Source organism: Apaloderma vittatum, unplaced genomic scaffold (genome assembly GCF_000703405.1).
Source record: "Apaloderma vittatum isolate BGI_N311 unplaced genomic scaffold, ASM70340v1 scaffold3945, whole genome shotgun sequence".
Classification (NCBI taxonomy): Eukaryota; Metazoa; Chordata; class Aves; order Trogoniformes; family Trogonidae; genus Apaloderma; species Apaloderma vittatum.
In genome coordinates, this window is record NW_009716328.1 from 65,875 (window position 1) to 89,286 (window position 23,412).

The 23,412-nt window shown below is 39.5% G+C and overlaps 1 protein-coding gene across 1 annotated transcript in view; it reads right to left on the minus strand.

The window, feature by feature from the left end:
* Positions 1-23,412, minus strand: part of PPP3CA (protein phosphatase 3, catalytic subunit, alpha isozyme) — a gene marked incomplete at its 5' end in the record, with an annotated part of 50,151 nt that overhangs the window by 11,097 nt on the left and 15,642 nt on the right. The window contains 4 exons of the mRNA XM_009869479.1: positions 1,170-1,254; positions 9,851-9,925; positions 12,559-12,684; positions 23,161-23,255. Of these exons, the coding sequence (XP_009867781.1) occupies positions 1,170-1,254; positions 9,851-9,925; positions 12,559-12,684; positions 23,161-23,255 (381 nt within the window). The remainder of the gene's footprint in view (positions 1-1,169; positions 1,255-9,850; positions 9,926-12,558; positions 12,685-23,160; positions 23,256-23,412) is intronic.

The following is a 23,412-nucleotide window of genomic DNA, read 5'->3' on the forward strand; positions in this document are numbered from 1 at the left end:
TCTGCCAGACTTGGTGTAGAGGAGCAGGTGGAAACATTTGATTACTCTCCCACCTTGTTTAGGGAAAAGGCACGATGCCAACTTTTATTTTCTTTTTTTTTTTAAAGGTACCACTTTGAAAGTAGCTGGTGCATCACTAGTAATTCACATATAACACTTTGGGAACCCCAGGTATGAAGTCCTCCATCTCAGCATGCTCTTTAAAGCTATGCTGCTGCAATCTCCAACGTGCTGCGTCCATGAGAAGCCCCACTGACAACTTGTCCGCTGCTCGCATGCTGCAGAAGTCTCACATCAAGCACGTTTGAGAGTTTCATCTGAAGAGTGTATTCTTCAAGTAACTATTTTTATTTCCTCTTTTTATATCAACCGTACAATCATACCAATATATTTTTTAGAAATCCCTTGATTTTGCACTAATCGCAATAGCCATAAGCTGACTACAGCAGAGCAATACACAATTTCCGGAGGAAAAAAAATAAAATCCCTCTGCTGAAAGGAGGGAGAACTGTATCTTCTATATTTAGACTTCAGCACAGTACAGCATGTTTTCTCTTTTGCTCACAGACATCAAATGGAGAGTTCTAAACATTGGGTAGCAATTAGTTACTCATGTTCATGTGCTTGAGGGACTGCAACCCAATGTATCGAGTTGCTGCTGTCTGCACAATGATTTCCTGGATGTTTCGTTAAACGACCCTAATGCTTTCATCTTTACTCCTCTTTACTCCTGGCTGTGGCAACAACTGTGAGTGACAAAGTGGGACACTTGGCTTCCTTTTTAATGAGACATGATGTGGAACAACATACCCTTTCTCCACATTTAACTCTTACCTTGCAGTGGCTAAAAGATAATTAGTACACCTGATGAGAAAAAGTCATCAATAATAATAATAAAAAATGGTAATTTCAAGTTGCTTTGCTGTTGTCTTTTGTTTGTCTGTTTTCTGTTCAGAAAAAGCCCCGAGGAAGAAGATTATTCAGAGCCATAATAAATAGCAGTACTGTATAAACAAAGCAATCTCTAAAATGTTCCAGTAAAACTCAGTTGTGTGTCATTCTAAAATATCAAATTTCTTCTTTGATTAACTGTAGAGTGCTCTATGTAATCACTCAAAGATGTCCTTTAACATTAAGAAAAAAAAATCTGAAACGGCACAAAATCTTACCTTAACACTGAGAAAACTCTAGCCATTTTTCCTATTGCTCTTATCTTGTTCCTTATAACCTCCTTCCGAGCAGCAGCTGTTGCTCCTATGGAATACATATTAAAAACAGTTAGAGGAATTTGAAAACAGTAAATCACTATTCCGAACTCTAAATACAAGAAATACCATAATAATGTCACAGTTTGCCAAATTGAGCCACATTTGTAGTCAAAACCAAAAATACTATTTTGTTTGCTTGTTATTTACAGCTCAGGACTGATCACTTTTGAACAATCTACTTACTAATACCTTGAGAGATGTGATCCCTCTTCCTGCTACACATTAGGGCTGCATGTTTTTTTTCATCAATGTAAGCTAATCTTCCATTTCAAAAACACTTGGTAATATCCTTCTGAAAACAAGTTTCTTAGAAAAACAGGCAAAATGCCAAAAAGATGCAACATGAGGAGAGCAAAAATCATTTAAAAAAGAATTAAAAGAAAGGTTAAACAACAAATGAGTTAAAAATCTATTTCATCACCTTACCATTTTAAGTGAAAACCAATCATGTTTCACTTCGTTTTCTAAAAGAAAGTGATTGGGTTAAGCTTAAGACCAAGAGGGTCCAGTTGGGGTTTTCCCATCCCTGTTTAAGAAGTATTTAAAATGGTTATAAAACCTAAAGGCAGAGTCCTGAAAACCAGCATGAAGTGGTAGGCATTGTGTTGACTGGCAGCGACTAAGAGAGTTCCAAAGGACAACCTCCTTCTCATCACTGCCATGGCCTGCTCAAAATTACAATTACTCTGAAATTTGTGTACTCACACAATAACCTGCTTTTAAAAAAAAAAAAAAAGAAAAAGTAAGCAGGAACAGAGACTACAGTTCAGCAAAGTCTGCATGTGTCAATTGGATATCATCAAAATCCAGAATTTTATCTGGGCGTCCAAGAAACAACCACCTGAATGGGAAAAGGAAATAGTGCTAAGTTATCAGAAGGAGGAACTCCTTTTAATATGGACTCCCCATGTCTCCAAGAAAATGCCACATTATACTATGTGAAACAGTCTCATTTTGTGCTCACAATCACAACCACATACATCATGAGGACTTCTCCCAAAGGTTTCTAAACGACAGGTAGCCTTGGCTTGTACGGATGCTGCCTGACAACTCCTTCTGCCTCAGAGGCTCAAGAGCGCAACCTGAAAACCAGTACGCATCACGGAAACGAAACGCAGGCTCTGCTGAAGCCAACAGCAAAAGTCCCACCAGCTTCAGCGGTGCCTGCGTTTCCTAGGCTGCTGCTCCCCTGTGTGGTCCCAGCCGCTCTTCTGGGCGGTGCTGGAGAGGCTCCAGTGCTGCCACGCAGGATGACTTGCTGGGTGGCTTCTGGGAGCTGACTGTGCAATAATTCTCACAGTTTCAGTTTTTCTCCATACGCATCTGCTGAGGGCAGCCCCGTGGCTCTTCTGTCAGGCACTGTCACCTTTCCTACTGCGCACTTCTCAATTGCAATTAGGCTCGTCACAGTTTGAGACTACTGCTGGAAACACACGCAATGCTTCATGATATTTACTTGATGACTAAGTGGCCTGGCTGATACTCTGGCATTTTAGAAGAGGCAAAAAGGAGATACGCTTTGGGTTTTGTTGTGTGGTTTTTTTTCCCCTTCTCCAGTGCTTGATTTTCAAAACAAACAGCCATGCTCTGTAGATTACTTTCAAAATTGACAGTGAACTCAACTCACAAACCCTTGAGCTGCTCAGATGAAAGCTAAGTAGAAACAAAAACCACAGACAATGACATAAAAACTCAGGATAGATCTCACTGCAACTTTGAACATTGTGGTCAAGATCAAGTTTAACCCCATCCAGTGGAAAAGGTGAGGCTGATGAAGTGGGAGCTTGGTGGCCCCACCCAGGCCATCCTGCAGAGCTGCTTGTGGGGTTGCATGTCCCTGACCACCTACAAAGGGGGGCACACGAGCCACCTCCTACGTGCCCACAGTTGTCACAACCTGCATGCCCACATGTTGATAACGGTATGCTCAGGTACTGGGATGCATTCTTATGTCTTCTGAGAAGCATACTCTAGATGTCTTACAGTCCTGCATACTACTTCTGTATGCATCCATCTTTTTGGGGCAGGTATCAAGGCATTATTTCCAGGCATTTCTAATTGTCCTCCCAAGACCGCCTGGAAATTAAGAGCCTGTATCTTGCTGAAAGACACTATGATGGCTTTCAAATAAATATATAAATAAATACAAAGGCTTAGGCATAAACGTCTAACTCTAGAGTGGGAGAAACAGCTGTAATTCAGCCATAACAGAATTAAATATAATATATTTGTAATAGCTTAATGAAAATTTTCAGTTAAATAGCAATGGTTCAGCTCGATTCTTCAGGAAATAGAGGAGGTACATTCCTGCCTTAGTTACTGCAATCTCACCGAGTTGCACACTCAAGATACACAAGACAAGGTTTTCAGCCTTTGTGTCACTATTCCTACTTGTTTATTACAAACTCACACTGTTCTAGTAGATCTTGTAAGTATATCTGACCTCTTTCAATCATTGTTTTAATTTCCAGAAGAGCTGAGAACTGAAAATTGGAAATACAACTCACGAACAAAGTGAAATACAATGCCCTGTCCTTAAATACAAAATAAAAATGGAAAAAACACTTAATCATAAAACACAATAGGCTCAAAAGAATTATTTTGTTTCTCACCGATACACAAAAAATCTTACTACAAATACACTAAAAGATTTTGTTTTCCACTGAATTTCCTAATTTGTAGCAGATCTATGAAAATTACTTAAGATATTCTATGTTTACTACATATTAGCAACAATTTTATTCATAATAATGTTTAAAAACCCCAAATATTTACTAAATAATGCACCTGATACAACATTTCATAGCCCTGTTAGTTTTGACTGAATACCATTAACCTGGTACTGTATTTGGATTCACTAACTATAAACAAATAAATTTCACATACACTCACATTTCGAGTGTGAATACTCCAGTTTAATATACTGAAATTCACTATTACTGCAAATCCTTACGAACTACTTCAGCTACACTTAAGCATATACTTATATGAAAGTAAACGGGTCATAACTTGAGAACGGTCTATGGGTCAAGTTTATCTTTTGCAAACATTGCCTGATATCCTCTAAATTTTTCACTATTCTTTCAGTATCTAAACAAACATTACTTGCATGAAGGAACTTTTTAACAAGTTCTATTGGATTTTGGATTTGCAGCATCCAAACACAGATCTTGCAAGCCGGATATGTAGGACTTATGTGAAATACAATTTAGACTTTCAGATTAAGAAGCAGAACAATGAAAAAAAAAAAGATCATAAGCTACAAAAATAGTTTGAAATGTAGGATTGAATGGATAGAAAACAATACTGAGTAACACAGCCAAACCCAAATTTCTCACTGGTATCCTAATGTATTATATATTATCTAATTAAGCATTAGGAAAATCAATGGAAATTAAGCCTTCCAACTTATTGAATACCTTTCTTCTGTGCATATATGGGATCTTCTTATGAATTCCAAAGGGGAGGGAAAGAAAAAGATCAGTGATGTTTGTAGAATGAAAATAAAAAATAATACAGAACATTTGACAACACCAATGGAAATGCAATGTTTAAGTAAAGTCTGAAAAACAGAAAAGAAACAAATTAGGCAGGGAGCATCCAAAAGGAAAGAAACAGATTGAGAATGATGGAGAAAAAAATAAATGAAAAAAAATACTTTCCAGCTTAAAGCCTTGTTAGTAGGTTTTGTAGGAAAACAACATGCAGACAGAAGATGAGCAGCAAAGCTTAGCCCTGGCGTTACCACTCCTTGAACACACACTTTCTCCCACATTATTGCAGCTGCTTTGATGAGGCTTAATCACTTTTCAGAAACAGCCCTTCCCCCAGGTTTTTGTGGAGTGTGACTGCCTGATGCCGATTCTTTTCATAGTGGAATCAAACCAATTCTTCCAGTTTATTTGTGTACAATATCTGAAAGAACAGCTTACTGTCACAGACATGTCCACTGCTTCTACCAAAATCTGTGCTATCTACTGCATCCCTACGTTTGTTCAAATGGTCCAGGAGATTACAGTTATCAAATCCAAACACCACCACGGTCCAAGGAGGCTATAGTGAGGTGGGGGTCGGTCTCTTCCCCCTAAGTAACAAGTGATAGGGCAAGAGGAAATGGGCTCAAGGTTTGCCAGAGGAGGTTTAGATTGGATATTGGGAAAAATTTCTTCACTGAAAGAGTGGTGAGGCATTGCAACAGGCTGCCCAGGGAAGTGATGGAGTCACCACCTCTGGAAGAGCTCAAAAAATGTGTAGACATGACACTTCAGGAGATGGCTTAGTAGTCACAGTAGTGTTCGGTTGACAGTTGGACTTCATGATCTTAGAGGTCTTTTCCTACCTTAATGATTCTATGGATTTTGATTACACCAGTTATCTAGTGTACTCTGCTAGGTTGGTCCAGAGGCAGAGCACACCAATGTGCCCTAGTACGGCCCACAATAAAAATGCTTTGAGCATGGAAACAACCACAACTGGCCCAATAAATGCATGAATAATTAAAAAGATCAAATTAAAATGCTCCTCTGCCACAAACTCACAGAGGGCAGGTACACATTGCAGCCCAATCTTGCTTGGCTTAGAGGCAGAACAAATGTAAATGAGTGGGAAAACCCCTCCATTTTTCTCCCAGTTAAAAATTAACTAATTGAAAAGCTGGGTCTCTCATCTGCCCAGGTAGTATCTCAAACACCCTCACCAAGGCATTGCTCACTAACTGAGACCTAATGACAAGGTCTTTGCTTTTGCTCGGCGTGTGTGTGTATTGGTGCAGAGCTTGCCCCAGGCACAGTTTATTGCACTGCAGAGCTGTGGCAAATTTCGTACGTTGCCCTTCAAAGCAGAACCAGGTTCGGAACAGCAGGAGACGTTTGACTTGGTAATTCTCTTTAGGCTCAGACTGCAGCACAGTCCTGGGGAAACTGTATTCCAACCGAGGAATAAATGCTGCAGCTAGCACTGTGACAGCAGCTTTTCCCAGTGAAGGCTGTGAGCTACAATGCTGAAGGTAATACAAAATTAATGCAGGTAATTTAAGAGTGTCTTCATGCCAAATCACAATAGTGATGCTTACAAAACAAGCAGTGCATTTGTGTCAAGCTGCCTATTACATTATTGCACCCCTTTAATTAGCAGTTTAGGTTTTTTTTCAATCAAATGCATGAGTGCAGAAACGTTGCTAATTGAAACAGGACTGACTACATGCTGGCTAGTTAAAAGTATGTGCAGCTCCTTTTGCTACGGGATATGTCTGATGCACAAACCATACAGCACACGAGCTAATGTTCACCCAAGATATTTTTTTTCTGGATCAGATTGTATTGCAAACACCACACCAAACAGGAAAGAGAAAGTACAGCATGAGGAAACAATCAGAGATAAGAAATCTTAACCTATCATATCCCCTCATTTTTAAAGCAAGTGAAACTGGAAGGCCAATACAGTCGAGAAGGGACACAAGGGATAAAGGGCACTACGATTGCTATCTCTCCCACTAAACATACATGGAAGCTGTCTACAATAAATTGATCAATCCCCATAATATGTTTCCTAAAAAAAATTTTTTAAAAAATGGAATACATGCTGCCCTTGAGCATCTTGCTCATAGCTAGATGCAACATGCATGACTTAGAACCATAATAATAATAATAATAATAATAATAATAGGGGCTCACAACAACACCATGCAGTGAGGTCAGGCAATACTGATGGGGCTTTGCTTTGAAGAGGGAAGTGAGAGGAGAAGACAGAGGACAAGGAATGTGTAAGAGAAGATAACAAATGCATGAAATGAATGATCAGTGCAAACCATAGTGATGGATGTGGGAACCCAGGTCAGGGCATGTTCAAACTGCAAGGAGAAAAAGGAAATCAGCAGCTGGCCCTGAAAACTACCGATGACATAAAAATAAGTGTTGATCATTTAAAGAATCCACTCCACCAAACAAAACGCATCTGCTGTTCTGAATATCAGGCATTTCCTTCCGTGGGAAACACTGCTAAAGAAAAATGTCGGTAGGTGAACAGGACTGTCCTGCTGCAGTCCTCCAAGGAAGCTGGACAGAAATTTCTGAGGAAGAACAGTGAAAATGTTGGACCATTGCAAGACTGCCAATATACAGCTGTTACAGAAACAGTTTTAAGCTGCTAATAATTCCAGTCTGTTTCATCAAGAACACAAATTAAATACATCTTGTGGTTTCTCCCCCAAAAGGCAAGGTTTTAGGGAAAAAAAAAATAAGAGAGGGAACTTAACTATCTCTGAGAGAAAGAGGATTTTTCTTTCTTGTAGATGTAATACATTGGAACCCACCAGGAAATCATTAAGATATCAGCCTCTATTTAAATCAACCCTCAAATCTACTTTTATGACTGGAATCTTTCCGTTTTTTTCCGTATATATAATCCCTGCGAGCCCACTGGTTCCAGTGGGCTGGAGGTATGAGCGTGCCCTTGCAGCAAGCTGCAGCACCAGCGCGACAGATCCCATTTTACAGCTCTAAGGGGATTAACTGGGAAAGCAGGCACGAATATATGCCGGCTAAAGAAGACGACATTTCTAATATCTTCCTTAACATAATGTTTTACACAGAGAAATCATTCATACAGGAAAAAAAGAAAAGAAAAGAAAAGAAAGCAGATTTAAACAACAGTATTAGCATTACAGTACCAGCAATGGTTTAATTATTCCTCATCTGGAAACTTAATGCTGTTAGGTATCGTTATGCAGCACACACACATGCAAGCCCAGAGGATTTCAGCCTGTCTCATTACGTAGACACCTGCAATGCTGCAGACTCCACGTCTCGAGGACAGTCATGGTAACACTCCTGGGAGAACGGGGTGGGGGTGGTTCACCCTCCTCCCAGAAAAACTGCAGTAGATGCAGAGCCCTCCTGCAGCTGTCCCCAAAGATCCCTAACACCCCGTGACTTCGGACTCTGCTTTTGAAAACACGCTCCTGAACTGTGACTGAAGGATAAGAATGCTGACACACCAAAATTTTAGAAAAAGACTAGAGGCATTGGCCCATCCACGCTCAGTGGAGATTTATACCACAACTAGAAAAGAAAGTATTAGGCCAATGCTGAATCAATTTAAAAATCCTTTCCATAGAGCCTTTGCTCTGGCAGTGTATTCAGTGGGATTTCAGCCCGCGTCTAAACGCTTTCTTAAGCCAAAGATTTTAAGCACATGGTTTTGTTGCTACTGTATTCAATTTGACACAGTTTTTACTCATTGTATGACTCCGTACTGTTTCACACGCTGCTTTAATTACACAGTAGCTACTTATTTGAATTTCATGAGAAAAAAAATGGGCACAATATTCAAACAGGTGTTTTCTTCTCTCCACTGATTACTGGTTTCAGTAAATTCAGTCTTTGTCCCAAGTCCTGCAAGATAATTGTTCACGTCCACACTCCATGGTGGATTCAAAACAGGGACATCCATCTGGCTTTTCAGAGTAAAGTCAAAGTGCTATCATCCATACCTTCTTCTCCATCACAAAGGAAACATTTGCCAAAATTGTGATCTAGCTTCTGCTTCCAAAGATTAAAGACTTTGAGAGAGAAGTTTAATTATTAATTACAACTTCATTAAGTATTTGTCTTACTTCAAAGTTCTTCCTTCTCCCTGTTCATTCACTGTACCTACAAACATCTTGAGAATATTTGGTAGTGTTAGATTTCTCCAGGTTCTTTTTTAATTCTTTAATATTTCTGTTCTTCTCCTAGATTATTTTTTTTTAAAACACTGAACGCATTCATAGTAAGAGCGTTAGGGATGCATGGTTTTCTTTTCAGTTTTCCTCAACTGAGAAAGGACATTCTGGAGACCTACAATTTACTTTTGCAGTGTATAACAGAAAACAACATCTGATAAAATTAACTGAGTTCTAAGAATCCCCAAATCACTAAATATACAGTATTATTTACAGTCAAACCAACAGGTACAGGACAACTTATCATCATACAAACTCCAACCCAAATGACAATAAAAGTGACCATACCTCTCTTCTTATTAGAAATGTCAGGTCAGAGCATTCCGTATCTGTGTTTGCAAGTTTATTTTCAGCAATTCTATTGATTCTTAAAGCCTTTCAGATACACAATTGCATTAAAAGAAGCAACTAATAAAATATTTCAAGTAGAAGTCTTCCAAAGTTGCGTACTGATGTTCTGGAAGGAGCTCTGATGGAAGCTTATTGCATTGTAGGAAGATAATTTCATTGATATAATTAAACTTTCTGTGGGAATCCCTGGGATCTTATGCATGAAATCAACATCTGACATCTTTGTGACAATACAACCCAAATCTCATGCAATGAAGTCAGGGTTTTTTTTGTTTTGTTTTTGTTTTTTAAACCAAAAGAGTGAGACTAAAGAAAGGATTAGAACATGGCGGAAGAACCATTAATTCTTTCCAAAGCATGCACTAAGGAAATCCACTGGAATCTAGCACAACAGTTGCTTTCAGCAGCACAGAACTTAAACACAGCTCAGCAAATTATCCCAGGGTTAGGAAAAAACCTTTTAAAGTAGTTTCAAGGCAAACAATCTCAATGAAGTGCAGGAGACTCTTACCATCAAACCCATCTTCCTCTGTCCCCAGTTCATCATCCGAGCAGATGTTCAGCACATTTACCAGCATCTCTGTCACTAAAATAGAAAATAAATGCAAAATGTCAGTATCAAGCTTCCCTGGTCAGTCAGAGAGCAAACTCTGGCTATAGTAGTGTTAATGAAAATTCAGTGCCTTTTAAATAATATAATCTTGTTTTGCACGTGCAGTAATATAAACCTGAAGTGTCTTGTGGTTAATAAAAAGTACAGGTTTCCATAAAAACTGTTCCAAATACAATGATCACCACAACACACAGAGCATAAAAATTAACGTCTTTACATTCTCTATTTTTTCAATTCTCAATGAATCAGGTAACTTTTGTTTTCTCTCCCTCAATGCATTTTTGCCTTTCACTCAACTTGGGACAACAGAACTGATCACTCTCCTCTTGCTGCTACACTGCAGTAGGATTTGATTTTCCTGTTCAGCAAATGGAATGATTTTCCAATTGAAAGAAATACAGCAAGAGGGAGGACAGAATATTTATTTATTTATCCAAGTTTCACACACTGTCCTTTCAGTTCAATAAAATATTAACTCTTGTAAGATGCCCACAAAGGGTCAGTGTCCCTTGGAACCCAGGACAAACAGACTAGATGATTGTTGTAGGTCCCCTCCAGCTGGAACTAGTCCATATTCAGTAGATACATCATTATCAGTGAATTCAGAATATATTCAGCTTGCTCACTTTGCAACTTGGACATGGAAGGGTCAGTCCCAGGCTACCCCTAACATGGTCCCAGATCTGTCTGGAAAGAATAGTGAGATACTAACCAGGGAGCACACAGAGTAAGAACAGTCAAAAAAAAAAACTAGCAAAAATCACAACCAAGCAAATGTAATTTAGATATCAAAAAAGCCAAAGTTACGTGGTAAAATGTGATATCATTAGCAGATTAAGAAAAACTACACTACATCTACATGTAGTAAGCATCATTAAAAGGGTTACCAGGCATGTCTAGTCTTGTGCTAGCTACACAGGTTGAAACTTTAAATTTTTTAATCAAGTGGTTATTAAAATCCTCTTCTGTCACAGCTATGATGACTTTGAACATTAGAAGGGTGGGACAAAGCTATATTCTTCCTACATTAGTGAAGGATTTAATATTTTTGTGTGACAGAATTAGTGGAAAGACTTTCCACATTAAGAACAACCAGTGAAACTAACAGCTTCCTACCTTGGTTTGCCTTTGAGGGGAAAAAAAAATCTATAAAAAAAAAAGGAAATACATAAAAAGCTGTGTAGAACATCAACTCTTGCATTCATGAGTTTGTTTTGCAGAGAAAGGGAGAACACTTCTTGGGAGTCTAAAACTTCTAAGCAATTGGTAAAAGTGACCACTGGGAAGACATGAAGGAGAAAAACAAACTAAAAAGAGGAGTGTCCACAGTCTCAGAAGCCTTAAAAAGTTCGACCGTACATTCCGCATCTCCACCTGAGGAGGCCGCTGGTGGAAGTCTCTGAAAACATGACCTTGCAGAACATCTTACAAGACAACAATGTGAATGGAGAACAGGCCTACCCCAAACCAGCCTGGCTGAGTTTACGGTCAAAGAAAATGAAAGCGATTCGCCTGCTTCACAGGAGTCGGCAACCCGCATCAGTGTGGGTTATGTAATGTCTCCATTAGTGGAAACAGCTGTCTATTCTTTGTTAACCCCTATTTCATTGTCTATCTGCTTTGTTCACAGAGACCTCAGGCGTCTACACCAGCAGCTTTCCTCCTATAAAAGAGCAGCTGAAAACAAAGCCGGTTATGATTGCAGGTAGGAGCCACAGCTGGCTGAATTTCTAGTTGCCTATTAAGAGAGAACTGTTATTCCAAGCAGCTTTTAAGAGTTTATTACAGTTTTCTGGCAGTAATTGCTGTTGCAGCAATAGACTATAATGGATGGATCAAAGCAAGCTTCATCTCAGGGCCTGAATAAAATGACTTGGGGTTTAAGCAGTTTGCATTAGGTATTCATTTAATATGTTAGACCAAAGTGTTTTCGTGCCTTTTGTGTGCTTGCCATTCACAGCATGAAGTTGTCTTCAGGCAACATCAAGACCATAATGTTTCAATAAAACATCATTCATATTCTTTAGTGTCTTCTCACCAGCAAGGAGGTGCTGTACGCCCTGGGCAGAGAAGAAGCTGAGGAGCAGGTTTTCCTTCTTCCTGCCACCTCTCTACTCTCTCTAGGAACAGTTAACCAGACTGGGTTTTAGTACCACCAGCTCCATGCTTGCTGGTGAGAAAGTAACCCATCGTCATCTTATCAGAGAGGTCATCTAGGTAAGGACGTAACCATGATGTAGTGACGTCTGATGTGATATCCCTTGAGCAGTAAGCACTATGCTAGCAAACGCCCAAGAGCTTATAAAAGAACAACTAATAAGAACTTTATTCAGTGAATGCACCTCTGGCCTGTAATGTCATAAAACCTATTTCTAAATCAGAAATTTAATGGCATCACAGCCTGGAAAGAATTACAAAAATCATATGAGAAGTGTGATGAACCATTGGTAATTGCTTGCCCCTCTGAGGTCTGTTTCTTCCAACTTGTCCTTGAAAGCAAGTCATCTGTCTTCAAATTATTCTTGCCATTTCAAATAAATGAGGCCACATGCACAGTGACTACAAAACCATTTTGTAGTTTCTATGAAGAGAACTGATTTACATACCTTTCTCACCCACAAATGGCAAGGACCAGGTAAACACATCCATGAAATTTGGAAGCCAGTACGGATGAGGGGAGCAGTTGAACTGTCTGATATTCATAACGTTGTTCTCATATTTCAATACTGCGGCTAGAAGGGAGAAAGAGAAGAAAGAAGGGAGATGTCATTCACGGACGTGTGACTGGGTACCTGCGCACACAGTCTGCAGAGCTGCTCACCGGCTTTCAGCCACTTGACCCATCACAGCACTTGACCACCAGTTATAACAGGATACAGTCTCAAGGCAATTGCAAGCCGTTTTCAGTCTGAAAGAGGCGTCATCAGCTTTTCCTGGCACTAATATGGGTTGGTAAGTGAATTAAGAACTCTGAGTAGTCATGATTGTAGGCTCTAGGCTATGCCACCAGCGGGGAATGAGGCTGAGTATCCACAACCACCCATTTCACACAGTTTTCTGATCCCTTCAGAACCATGTTTTAGAGACAACATAGAAAAGCTTTTATCTCTCAGAGCTTGAATGCTGCTCTTCCAACAGATATTTCCAATATATTTCATTCATAGTACTGTACAACACACGATACCTTCTTCTCATGTTATTCAAACCCTAGGCACATGAGACTCTGCTCCCTGTAGTATGAAAAAATACACGCACTAAGACTACATTTGCTAACAGGAAGAAATACAGCTTTTTATACCATAGCCACTTTTTAAAGCACTACACCAAGTTCAGTGTTAACGGACTTCAGGTCTCTTATCCAAAACAGAACCTGATTAACCTGTTTTCACAATATTAGTAGCACAAAGTAAATCAAAGTATTACAAAGCATATCAGTAAGAAACAACTACTTATTTCTAGAAGAGACCATAGCTGTACCCAGGCCCAGTGCAGTCAAAAGTCAGATGAAAGAGGGAAAGGCTGAATGTGGCTTGGATATAACTGAGATGGCAGAGTGTTGCAAGCAGAAGAGGAAGGAAAAGTATCAATTTGGTTAGAGAGGAGCAAAGTAATCATGTTGAAAATGCAGCAGATGAAATAAAATGAACTCTACAATAAGCCTAGACAACTGCTCTTCTGAAAACACATTTTCCAAAGCACAAAGTTTGCCCAACGCTATGCTAACACTACATTCCACACCAATTCTAGACTTGTATACATTTTATTTTTTTTTTAGTAGCAATAAGTGGTTATTAGGGTGCTGTAGATTACTAAACCTCAGGCCATTAACTAAGAACTCCTGGAAGAACACAGAATGGGAGTGGATTCAGTAGCTGTTTGTATCACAGGTCTATTTGCTGGCTTTAAAAGGATGTATTGACAGAGAGCTTTCAATGACATAGTCTTTCAATACAAATAATCCAGTGCTGGATTTCTTTTTGTTCACTTTATGGGCCAACTGCCTGAGCTTGGGAAAGAGAAAAATTAAATCTCATCCCTTCCTTCTTCTTTTCTTTCCCCTTTTCTCTACTTTTCTTTTTCCCTCTTTGACTCCTTGCAAAGCCCAATGTCATGCAAAATCTTAATAATGCAGTTAACCTGGTAACAGTATCTCTGACCTAATTAGGGTATATTTTAATTTACAGAATCTGTTTCCTGAAATTCAGTAATTTCTAAATTGCATGGGCAGAGAATACATGTGCTCTTGGATGTGAACAGAACCATTTATGAAACAGAGGAGCAAGTAGTTCTTTGCTCATGGAGTAAAGGTAATTTTGAGATGACCACCTAAAACCAAAAGGACTTATAACTATCCTGAACACACAGACATAAAAGATATTAAATAGTACAGTAACAGGAGACTGCAGGCAGGATCTTTAATCAACATGAGACTAAACCAGCCAACGCAAGCTGAAGCTTCCATCCACTGTAAAAGGGGCTGGCACTTTATATTTTTAAAAAGTAAAAGCCCACCCTTATTTTTCCAGTAATAAAAGACAGCTCAGTGAACTTTACATGACATTTGCTGGTCATCTCAATGCTAGAATTTACATACAGCTCTGAAGGCAATCACTGCTCAGATGCTTACTCTCACGTAGACAGCGTTGACTTCACTACGTTCTGCTGGTCATCACCTGATACTGTAGCAGTTCTAGTTCTGTAGCTGTAGATGAGCTGTCATCAAATAATTTTTATGCTAGAGACAGTATATTTTACATACTGGAAGACATGCATGTAACTTTATATAAACCACCCCCAATTTGCCTGTTTAAGCTAGGAATTAAGCCATCCTGATGAAATCTGTGACCTTCAGAATGGTCCTCCTCAGCTTGAGTCAAAGAAAAAAGGAATCCATGAAGGAACACACACAACAATGCCTTCACAAATGATGACACAGCATGAATCAAAAGCATATCAGAAATGTACCACACCAAAGACACACAGAGAAGGAGGTGTTTCATACTTTGCTTTCCTCTTCACTCCAGCCTTCCCACCTGCGGCTTCCCAGGGAGGAACACAGTTCCAGGGCCTGGTTATCACTTAACAAGGCAGCAATGAAGCTGCACAAGTGCGACATGGCACAGTGCCGCCAGAAATGTGGTGTATTGCAGTGCTGGTGGAAGGGGGCGAACGATTTCTTCTGATTATTCGTCTCCTTCAATTGACTAAAGTATGTGTCAATCAGACAAGAAACTGGTTTTGATGCACTAGACTGTCCCTTCCCACAAAAATTTAACAGGCTGCTTCCATTCTGTGGCCAATGACAGTGTCCAAAGTGACATGGGAATTTCTGAAGCCTACTCACTGACAGACAGAGAAAACAGCTCACTAACATTTACGTAAACTTTTGCCAGGCAGACACCCTCCATTTAAATAAACCACATTTGACTCTCTCCCATCCTAGTGTGACAGCTGGCAGCCATTCTGCTGCTCAGTAAAATAAAAACGGCTTAATACTGCTATTAGCAAAAATGAGAAAACTAGTGTCAATGCTCTTAATATTTCCATCACTTCTTGGCTGAAATTACACATGGCAAATCGAAATTCATTCTCCTTCTATTACAGTGACACAATTGCATAATAAAAATAAATAGTTTGTGGCTCTACAGCAAAAATGAGTCAAAACCACATAAAAAGGACCAGTTAATGGTTGTGAAGGTTCATTTAGAAGGACTAAAACTTCAAATTCATCATCTTAATGAGCTGAGGTAGTTCTTCCCACTATTTCTTCAATTTATCCATTAAGTCTATTTCTAAACTCTGTGAGAGTTAAATAAATAATTTTCACAAGGAACTTTAAAGCTGGCCTTAAAAAAACCTAATCATAAGCAGAATAGTTGGAAAACATAAAATTAAATATGAATGGCTTTAGTTGGACTTGTTGGGTTTTTCTAAAGGAAGATAATTTACTTTGAGATTACTGTAAAAAAAAAATCTTCATGCCACCTTATTAATTTTTATACCTGAATATCTTACAAAAGCAGGTTCCAATAACAATATTTTTAAAATTATTCTCCTCTGTAAATGACCTGTACAGCTCCACCACAAACTACTTCAAAAGCTACTTGAAGAAAAATAACACTATACAATAGAACAGGGTAATAACAGAAACAGAAGTGTTCTAAAATAACCCTACTCTAGTAGCTACAGCAGAAAGTAGGGTATTTATCAGTATCACAAATACTTTTCTGATTTTTTTCATTTAAAATCTTTCATTTAACCAGCACAATTGTATACAAAATATTTTTATTAGGTAACTAATGAAGATGACATTTAACCTTGAACAAACTGGCTTTTGTTATGATTGTGCAGTTCAACACTATTGCCTGTTAGTCAGAAGAAGAAAATTTCACCTGGATCAAGAAGAAAATGCTTCTCAAATTACAGCAGGAGTTTCTCTGCGCTATTCTAGCCCCTTGCTTTCTGTCAGTCATAGCTCTTTTTTTCTTCTCTGTTGGCTCAGAAAAGGTTTGGAGGTTTCACCTCTGCTTCATTTCATGGTCCACATTAACTTGATGCCCTAGTAGCTACAGCAGACCCCAGCTGCCCTCAAAGAGCAGGGATCTTTTGAAGGCTGCATGACTACAAGCCACGGGGTCACTGATGGAGGAGACAGAAGAAAGTGAGATGGGTTCCTTTGGTTATGAAACCTGTAACTGTAGAAAACATGACTCTCTCCAACATTTGCTTATTATCCCAGGCTGCAACCTCTATACTTTTCTTTCCAAACATATACTCAAGACAGATCCTAGTGGACCAAGCCACCAGCCACATTTTTACCACATATAATCACCAACCAGAGCAAGATTCCTATTTTATTATTCTTAACAGCCACACACATTTTAGCCCAATTTTGGTACTTGCTGTTGTAAATGAGTTTTAGAAGCTAATGTTTTGTAAAGTGAAGATGTGCAGATATCCCAAATGACATTATGCTTCTTTCCAATGCTAGTAAACTGAGATATCAGATGCTGAAATCACATTAGAGAGAAATGAAACACCAACGCAGCAGGCAAAAGACATTTGTGCTCTTTAGCTTATAAGCACTTAACACACGTACCTAAGGCTGGAAATATGGGTGGTGAAAAATGTGCAGGTAAGAAACCTCCTTCCTTCAGCTAGAAATAGAGAGAGTTCTGCCTTTCTCAGGTCAAATATAAGCACCTAGTGCTATCTGAGACCCCCTGGGGTATCTCTTGGTCTCCTTTGGTTAAAGATGAGCCTGGATCACCTCTGTCTCCTGTGTCATACCTGTCAGATCCAAGTGGATGTCTCGAACTCCTCTGGAATCTCAAATGATGTTTTAAAAGTCTGTATGCTGGGAGATGGATTAAAGCCTTAAGCAAATTGTGCAGCCAATAGTTCAAAATTAACCAAAGACATTATATAACCTGCTTCAAGATTAGCTGAATCATTTTTCAGTATAAATTAACTGATAACATTTCCATCAAAGGAAAAAAAGTAACAAGCAGTGGAAATAGTAGCCCAGAATGAACTCCCATGTTTTTAGATGAACAACCGCAGCACAATTTTAGTAAAGTACTTAACCAATTTTCTTGTAATTTTTTTTCAGAAAACTCATCCTGTATTTAGAAAATAAATGCAGTGAAAGGTCTCTCAAGTTCTTCATACCTAAGACAGAATTTTAATTTCTGATTTAATGTCAAATTAACTTCAGCATTAACTGTGCAACCGGGAACAGTGCCTTCTCTTCCAGCAGAGTTGCTAAGTAACCACAGTGCTTGCTGCCTGAGACAGGTCAGGGATAAGGGTTAGTAAAATGCTCAAGGAGTTTAAACATTATCAAGGGAAAAAAATGATTTACTATAAAAGGTAATGATGTAAATAATCCAGCAGCAGGGCTAATTGCAGTTGGGAAAATCTTCCCTTACAGAATTCTGAAGGCTTTTATTTCACATGTGCCAATCGGGGTTTTCAAAGAAATAGCACAATCGCGGTCAAGATTTTATCAATAGACGGCAAAAATCACTTCTGGCAAACTTCTCTGCGTCGTCAACGAGATGGCCTAGATATCCTGACAGCTACTTGGTAAAAGCTTTTGTTTCCATGACAAGGCCTCATCACAACAGCAGAGATAAAGCATTAAAGAAAACTGATAGGGCAAACAGAGTGTTATGCTGCTTTTCTTTCTCCCGAAGTGCTATTACTTCTCAAAGATCATCCCTGTCTTCCAGGTATGTTACTCTACTTTTCTCCAATACAAAAATAATTTTCCTGTTAGATCCATTTGGATCAGGTACATTTCTTAACATGTATCTATGATACGCCACATGCTGATATTTATACACGTTAACAAGCATACCAATGCACAGCTGGTTTTGATTCTTCTACTATCCCGCACTACCCTGCATACTTTCTTGATTTCTTGCCTTTATTATCTGCTTTTCCTCTCAGCAACACTACGTGTGTATATTGCAGTATGTTGGAAGAGACACCATGGGTTGGTTTTCTAGATAGCTTTGGATTCTCTACAAAACCTCATCTTTTAAAAGTGTTCAAAAGATAACAGTTTGTCTTTAGATAGCTAGTTAAAATTGTTCAGTCAGCCAAAAAGCATGCACTTACAGAAGCGACAGCAAGACATTAAAACATAAAGTATCGCCAGTGATTTACAAATAAATTGCCTGCTGCCTCACTAGAACTTCTGTAAAATCTTTCACTTGATTTTTGCTTTGTTTTGTTGTTGTTGCTCTTGGGGCATGACTAACATTACAGAGAGTCCTAATTAAGGCATTAAGAAACAACAAGTGCAGGAATGAAAGTTTAGACGTGATGCAAGGCCAGTAGATCATACAATGCAGTAATTTTTGGTACCCTCTTATTTTTGCTACAGATAACTTGTCCTGGTGATGGGTAGCACTGAATCTATGGGTAAACCTGTACTTACACTACTTTCTCAGTGCTTCTCGATCAGCATGTCCTTCCTCCAAGGCCCTAAAGCAAGTTTGCTGATGACACAAAACTGGGAGGAGTGGCTGACACACCAGAAGGCTGTGCTGCCATTCAGTGAGATCTAGACTGGCTGGAGAGTTGAGCGGGGAGAAATTTTATGAAATACAACAAGGGCAAGTGTAGAGTTTTGCATCTGGGCAAGAACAACTCCATGTACCAGTATAGGCTGGGGACTGACCTGCTGGAGAGCAGTGTAGGAGAAAGGGACCTGGGGGTTCTGGTGGACAGCAGGGTGACCATGAGCCAGCAATGTGCCCTTTTGGCCAGGGAGGCCAATGGCATCTTGGGGTTTATTAGAAGGGGAGTAGGTAGTAGGTCGAGAGAGGTCCTCCTGCCCCTCTACTCTGCCCTGGTGAGGCCACATCTGGAATATTGTGTTCAGTTCTGGGCCTCTCAGCTCAAGAAGGACAAAGAACTGTCCAAAAAGCCACAAAGATGATGAAGGGAGTGGAACATCTCCCTTATGACGAAAGGCTGAAGGAGCCGGGTCTCTTTAGCTTGGAGAGGAGGAGGCTGAGGGGTGACCTCATTCATGTTTATAAATCTGTCAATGGGGAGTGTCAGGAGGACGGAGCCAGGCTCTTCTCAGTGATGTCCAATGACAGGACAAGGGGCGATGGATACAAGCTGGAACATAGGAGGTTCCACAGAAACATTAGGAAAAACTTTTTCCCTGTGAGGGTGACAGAGCACTGGCCCAGGCTGCCCAGGAAGGTTGTGGAGTCTCCTTCTCTGGAGACATTCAAAACCTGCCTGGACGCGTTCCTGTGTGACCTACTGTAGGTGATCCTGCCCTAGCAGGGGGGCTGGACTAGATGATCTTCAAAGGTCCCTTCCTGCCCCTAACGTTCTGTGATTCTGCATAACTATCACAATCCAATTAACATTTATCTTCTTGCATGAGGAGTTTTGATCCTCTCCAGAAGTCTTAGAAAATCAAGGCGGTGGCATTTCTTGCAACAAATTTTAATAATAAAGTATCTTTTTCTTTATGCCTTTTAATAATATAAGTGAGAGCAGAAATGTTTGAGAAGGTTATGAAGACATTGAACAGCAGCTCAGAAGTTGCCAGAAAAAAAACATATAAATTCCTCCCTTTTGCCAACGTTCTCCATTATAATGAATATGGAAAACATTAGTAACAATAAGGAAGAGGGATAGTCTTGGAAAGAGGAAGGACACTATGCTCCCCATACCTAGGCAGCTTCTGAATTTGTGAATCACCCCCTGAAATCCTATCTCTCTGCTTTCATTAACTACATGGGGAAACCCTGACCAGAGCCTCCTAACTGAAAAACCTAATCTTGGCACCCAAAGTTGTGCATGTGGGTGGGCTGGGGTTGCAACAGCAGCCACATGACGGACAAATTACATACGCAGCCTTCAGGAGGCAGCGGCCAGTAACCAAAAGGATACAGAAAACTCCTTTCGGTGCCAGAATCTGACAGAGCAAGGCCAAAGGAAATTCCCATGGTGGGTCGATACTGTGAGACAGCCCACGCGAGGGGTCCACAGCAGCTTTGTTAGCAGCAGATATGCTGAACATCGTCTTGTTTGAGTAGCTTATCTTCAGCTACTCCCACCAAACCTCCTTTTGCTCTGGGAATGTGCCTCCCTACTGCTCTTTGAGGACACATTTGATCCCGGTGGCTGCTCTACAGCAGGGACTGAATAAGTCCTTGGATAAAGCTGGCAACCAAGGCCACTTCCTTCTGAAGTGCTTTGAAGAAGTACAAGGAAGTACATCTGCTTTAATGGGTATGAGAACTATCAACCTGAGGTAGCAAATGAGCATTCCTAGCCCCTTGCAGCTTTAAAAAAAAAATTTATTTATCTTAAATAACACTGTATTTAAAAATGCATGTCAGTGGGAGATGGATCCTTTCAGGAATTTAGTTAAGGTGACTTTATACCCAAGTGACAACCAGAACACACATACTAAGAACACACAATAAAAAAAAATAAAAAATGAACTTACTACTAGGAAAGTAACTCCTTTTCCAAAGGCTGACAGTAACCAAAACCCTCAAACGATTAGTAAAAATTAATCAGGTTCTGCACCAGTTCATGATGAGTCAGCGAGAGAAATTGTCCTGTAACACCTCTGAACACAAAGGTCTTCCTTTGCCTCCTGAAATCAGTTCTAAGCTCTGTGTTCTTAGTTAATTCATCTGCTGCAAATCAAGGAAGCCAACACGCAGTCATGTTTTGGATTGATCGAGGATAATGCTGTTTTTGTTTCTCAGAGAGAGAAGCACACACCCAAACGCTATGCAGATGAAGATGCATGAGCAACGCAGCATGAAAAACTATGCATGATGTACTTTAAATGCCAAGAGACAGTGCAATCAGTCACATGAAATAATGCGTCTTAACTTCTAATGAGAGAAAAGGAGGCAGTTAAACCCAACAGAAATCCATTACAAAGCTGCTAAAGGTCAGTCTCTAAACTTATAAGTCAGACATGAAAGAGTGGCACACCGGGGCCGATCTTGCACCATGTTTCATTTGCCTGAGTTCACTCAGCAGCGCACCCGAACATCAGATAACCATTGCCTGTCAGCAGCTGGCCTACAACTTTTCACCAGAAAAGGCTTCCCCCCAGTTTTTAAGACCTGCCTGCCACAGCGGAACATCCTGGAACAAGGGAGATGACCCCCTCTTCCAAAATAGATAACAGAGAGGCATTTCACCACCCAAACTCTGTGGCTTCAAATTCAAGATTTTTAATATTAGAGATTCTGGCTTCATGTTTAACATTTGCCTGCACGACAAAAATCTCACATTGTTCACCCGTTGCCTTTTGTGTGCACAGAACTGCCCCCACGCATTAAGAAATGGAAGGTGAACCTTCTCTGTCATCTTCCTCGTACAGACCCATCGTCGGTCTGGTCTGCCTTCTGCCCAAAGCACCGGACCCAGGGAGCAGACACACTTCTCCACCAACAGCAACAATGCTGCCCAGAAAATTAACACATTCTTTGCTTCATCCTGCACTTTTTGGGTTGCTAGCAGAATCTCTCTATCAGTTATTTTTACAAAATTAGCTACTGACAGCTCTGCTTCCACATTTTTTTTTGCAGAATGCTTTTTTATTAGTTTTTCCACATGTTAACACACGTATTGAGAACAGCAAAGTGTACAAATCCCATTATCTAATAGTGAAGCGTTTCCTTCCCTTGCATAAAATTCATGGCATAACAGCTTTTATATTATAAGTTTTATAATATAGATGCCTGAAGGAGCTCTCTTTTGCAAGTTTTTAAAAAAATAAATTAAAATTACTTATTTCCTTTGCAGGCAAGCATCCAAATTAAAAAATGTCTCTTCTCAAGAAGGATTGATCTCTTTGCAATGGAGCTATTTTCAAGAATATCACTGACGAAAAAAAATGTTTTGCTCACAGAGGAACACAAATAACTCTAGCTTTACTGGGAATAGAAGTAAACATTACTGCTCATTTCAAGATATAGGAGGACAGGTTTATGAAAATGTTTTATTTTTAGAAACATTTTTTTTCCAGTTCATTAGAGGAGATTTTCAGGGAATGCTACAAACTAATAAACTCAGAGAAGCTGCAAACACTTATATTCAGTGGAGTCTTTAAGGAGTGACTGGTGATTGTGCAGAAACACGGGGTTTTTTTGCTAATGATGTATCACTTCCTATGTAACATTTTTCAAGTAATTAAAAAAACAGAAACATTAAGGAACTCAGACAGTATCTATCCTATGCTTTATCCACTGACGATCTGTCAACATTTGTTAGCTGGCTAGAGGGTTTGCATACACAAACTCCATTAATTTTATTGGAAAGGAGCAAAGGGACAAATAACTAATTACAAGAAATGCTGGGCTCTGAACAGCTCACTCACAGCATTTCTTAATGTACTTCTCCTAGTTAACAGAGCTGTTTTCAGTTCTGCTTCCTGTGTAACATTTACTTAATAACTTGCAGTCAAAATACAGAAATATCCTAAGGCATAGTAGAATCTAGTTATGTTCAGAGGCATACATCTGCCTGTAATAAATTTAATTAGATTTGTATTATGTAATAAATGGAATGGGCATGAACTAATAAACAGAAGAAAATGGGCATGAACTGATAAATAAAGGAGTGAAAGAGAAAATCAATGTAATATATTTGAGTAAAGAGAAGTACAGTCTAAGGTATACAAACAGTAATTAAACTCTTACCTTTGTTATTGTATACATCTAGATAGTTTGGTGCTGAAAAAATTGTGATTAGTGAAGGGAAGCCTGTTGTTTGGCTTTTCCTGTACATACGATATCTAAAAGGAAAGAGAAGATACTAATTATTGCCCAGTGTTGCATGAGTATTTGTCACTGACTAAATATAGTGCAAAAAACCTCAGTACATGACTGCGCTGGCTGTTGACAAATGCCAAGATAGAAAACCATGCACATGTGCTTTTTAAAGCCACGGGG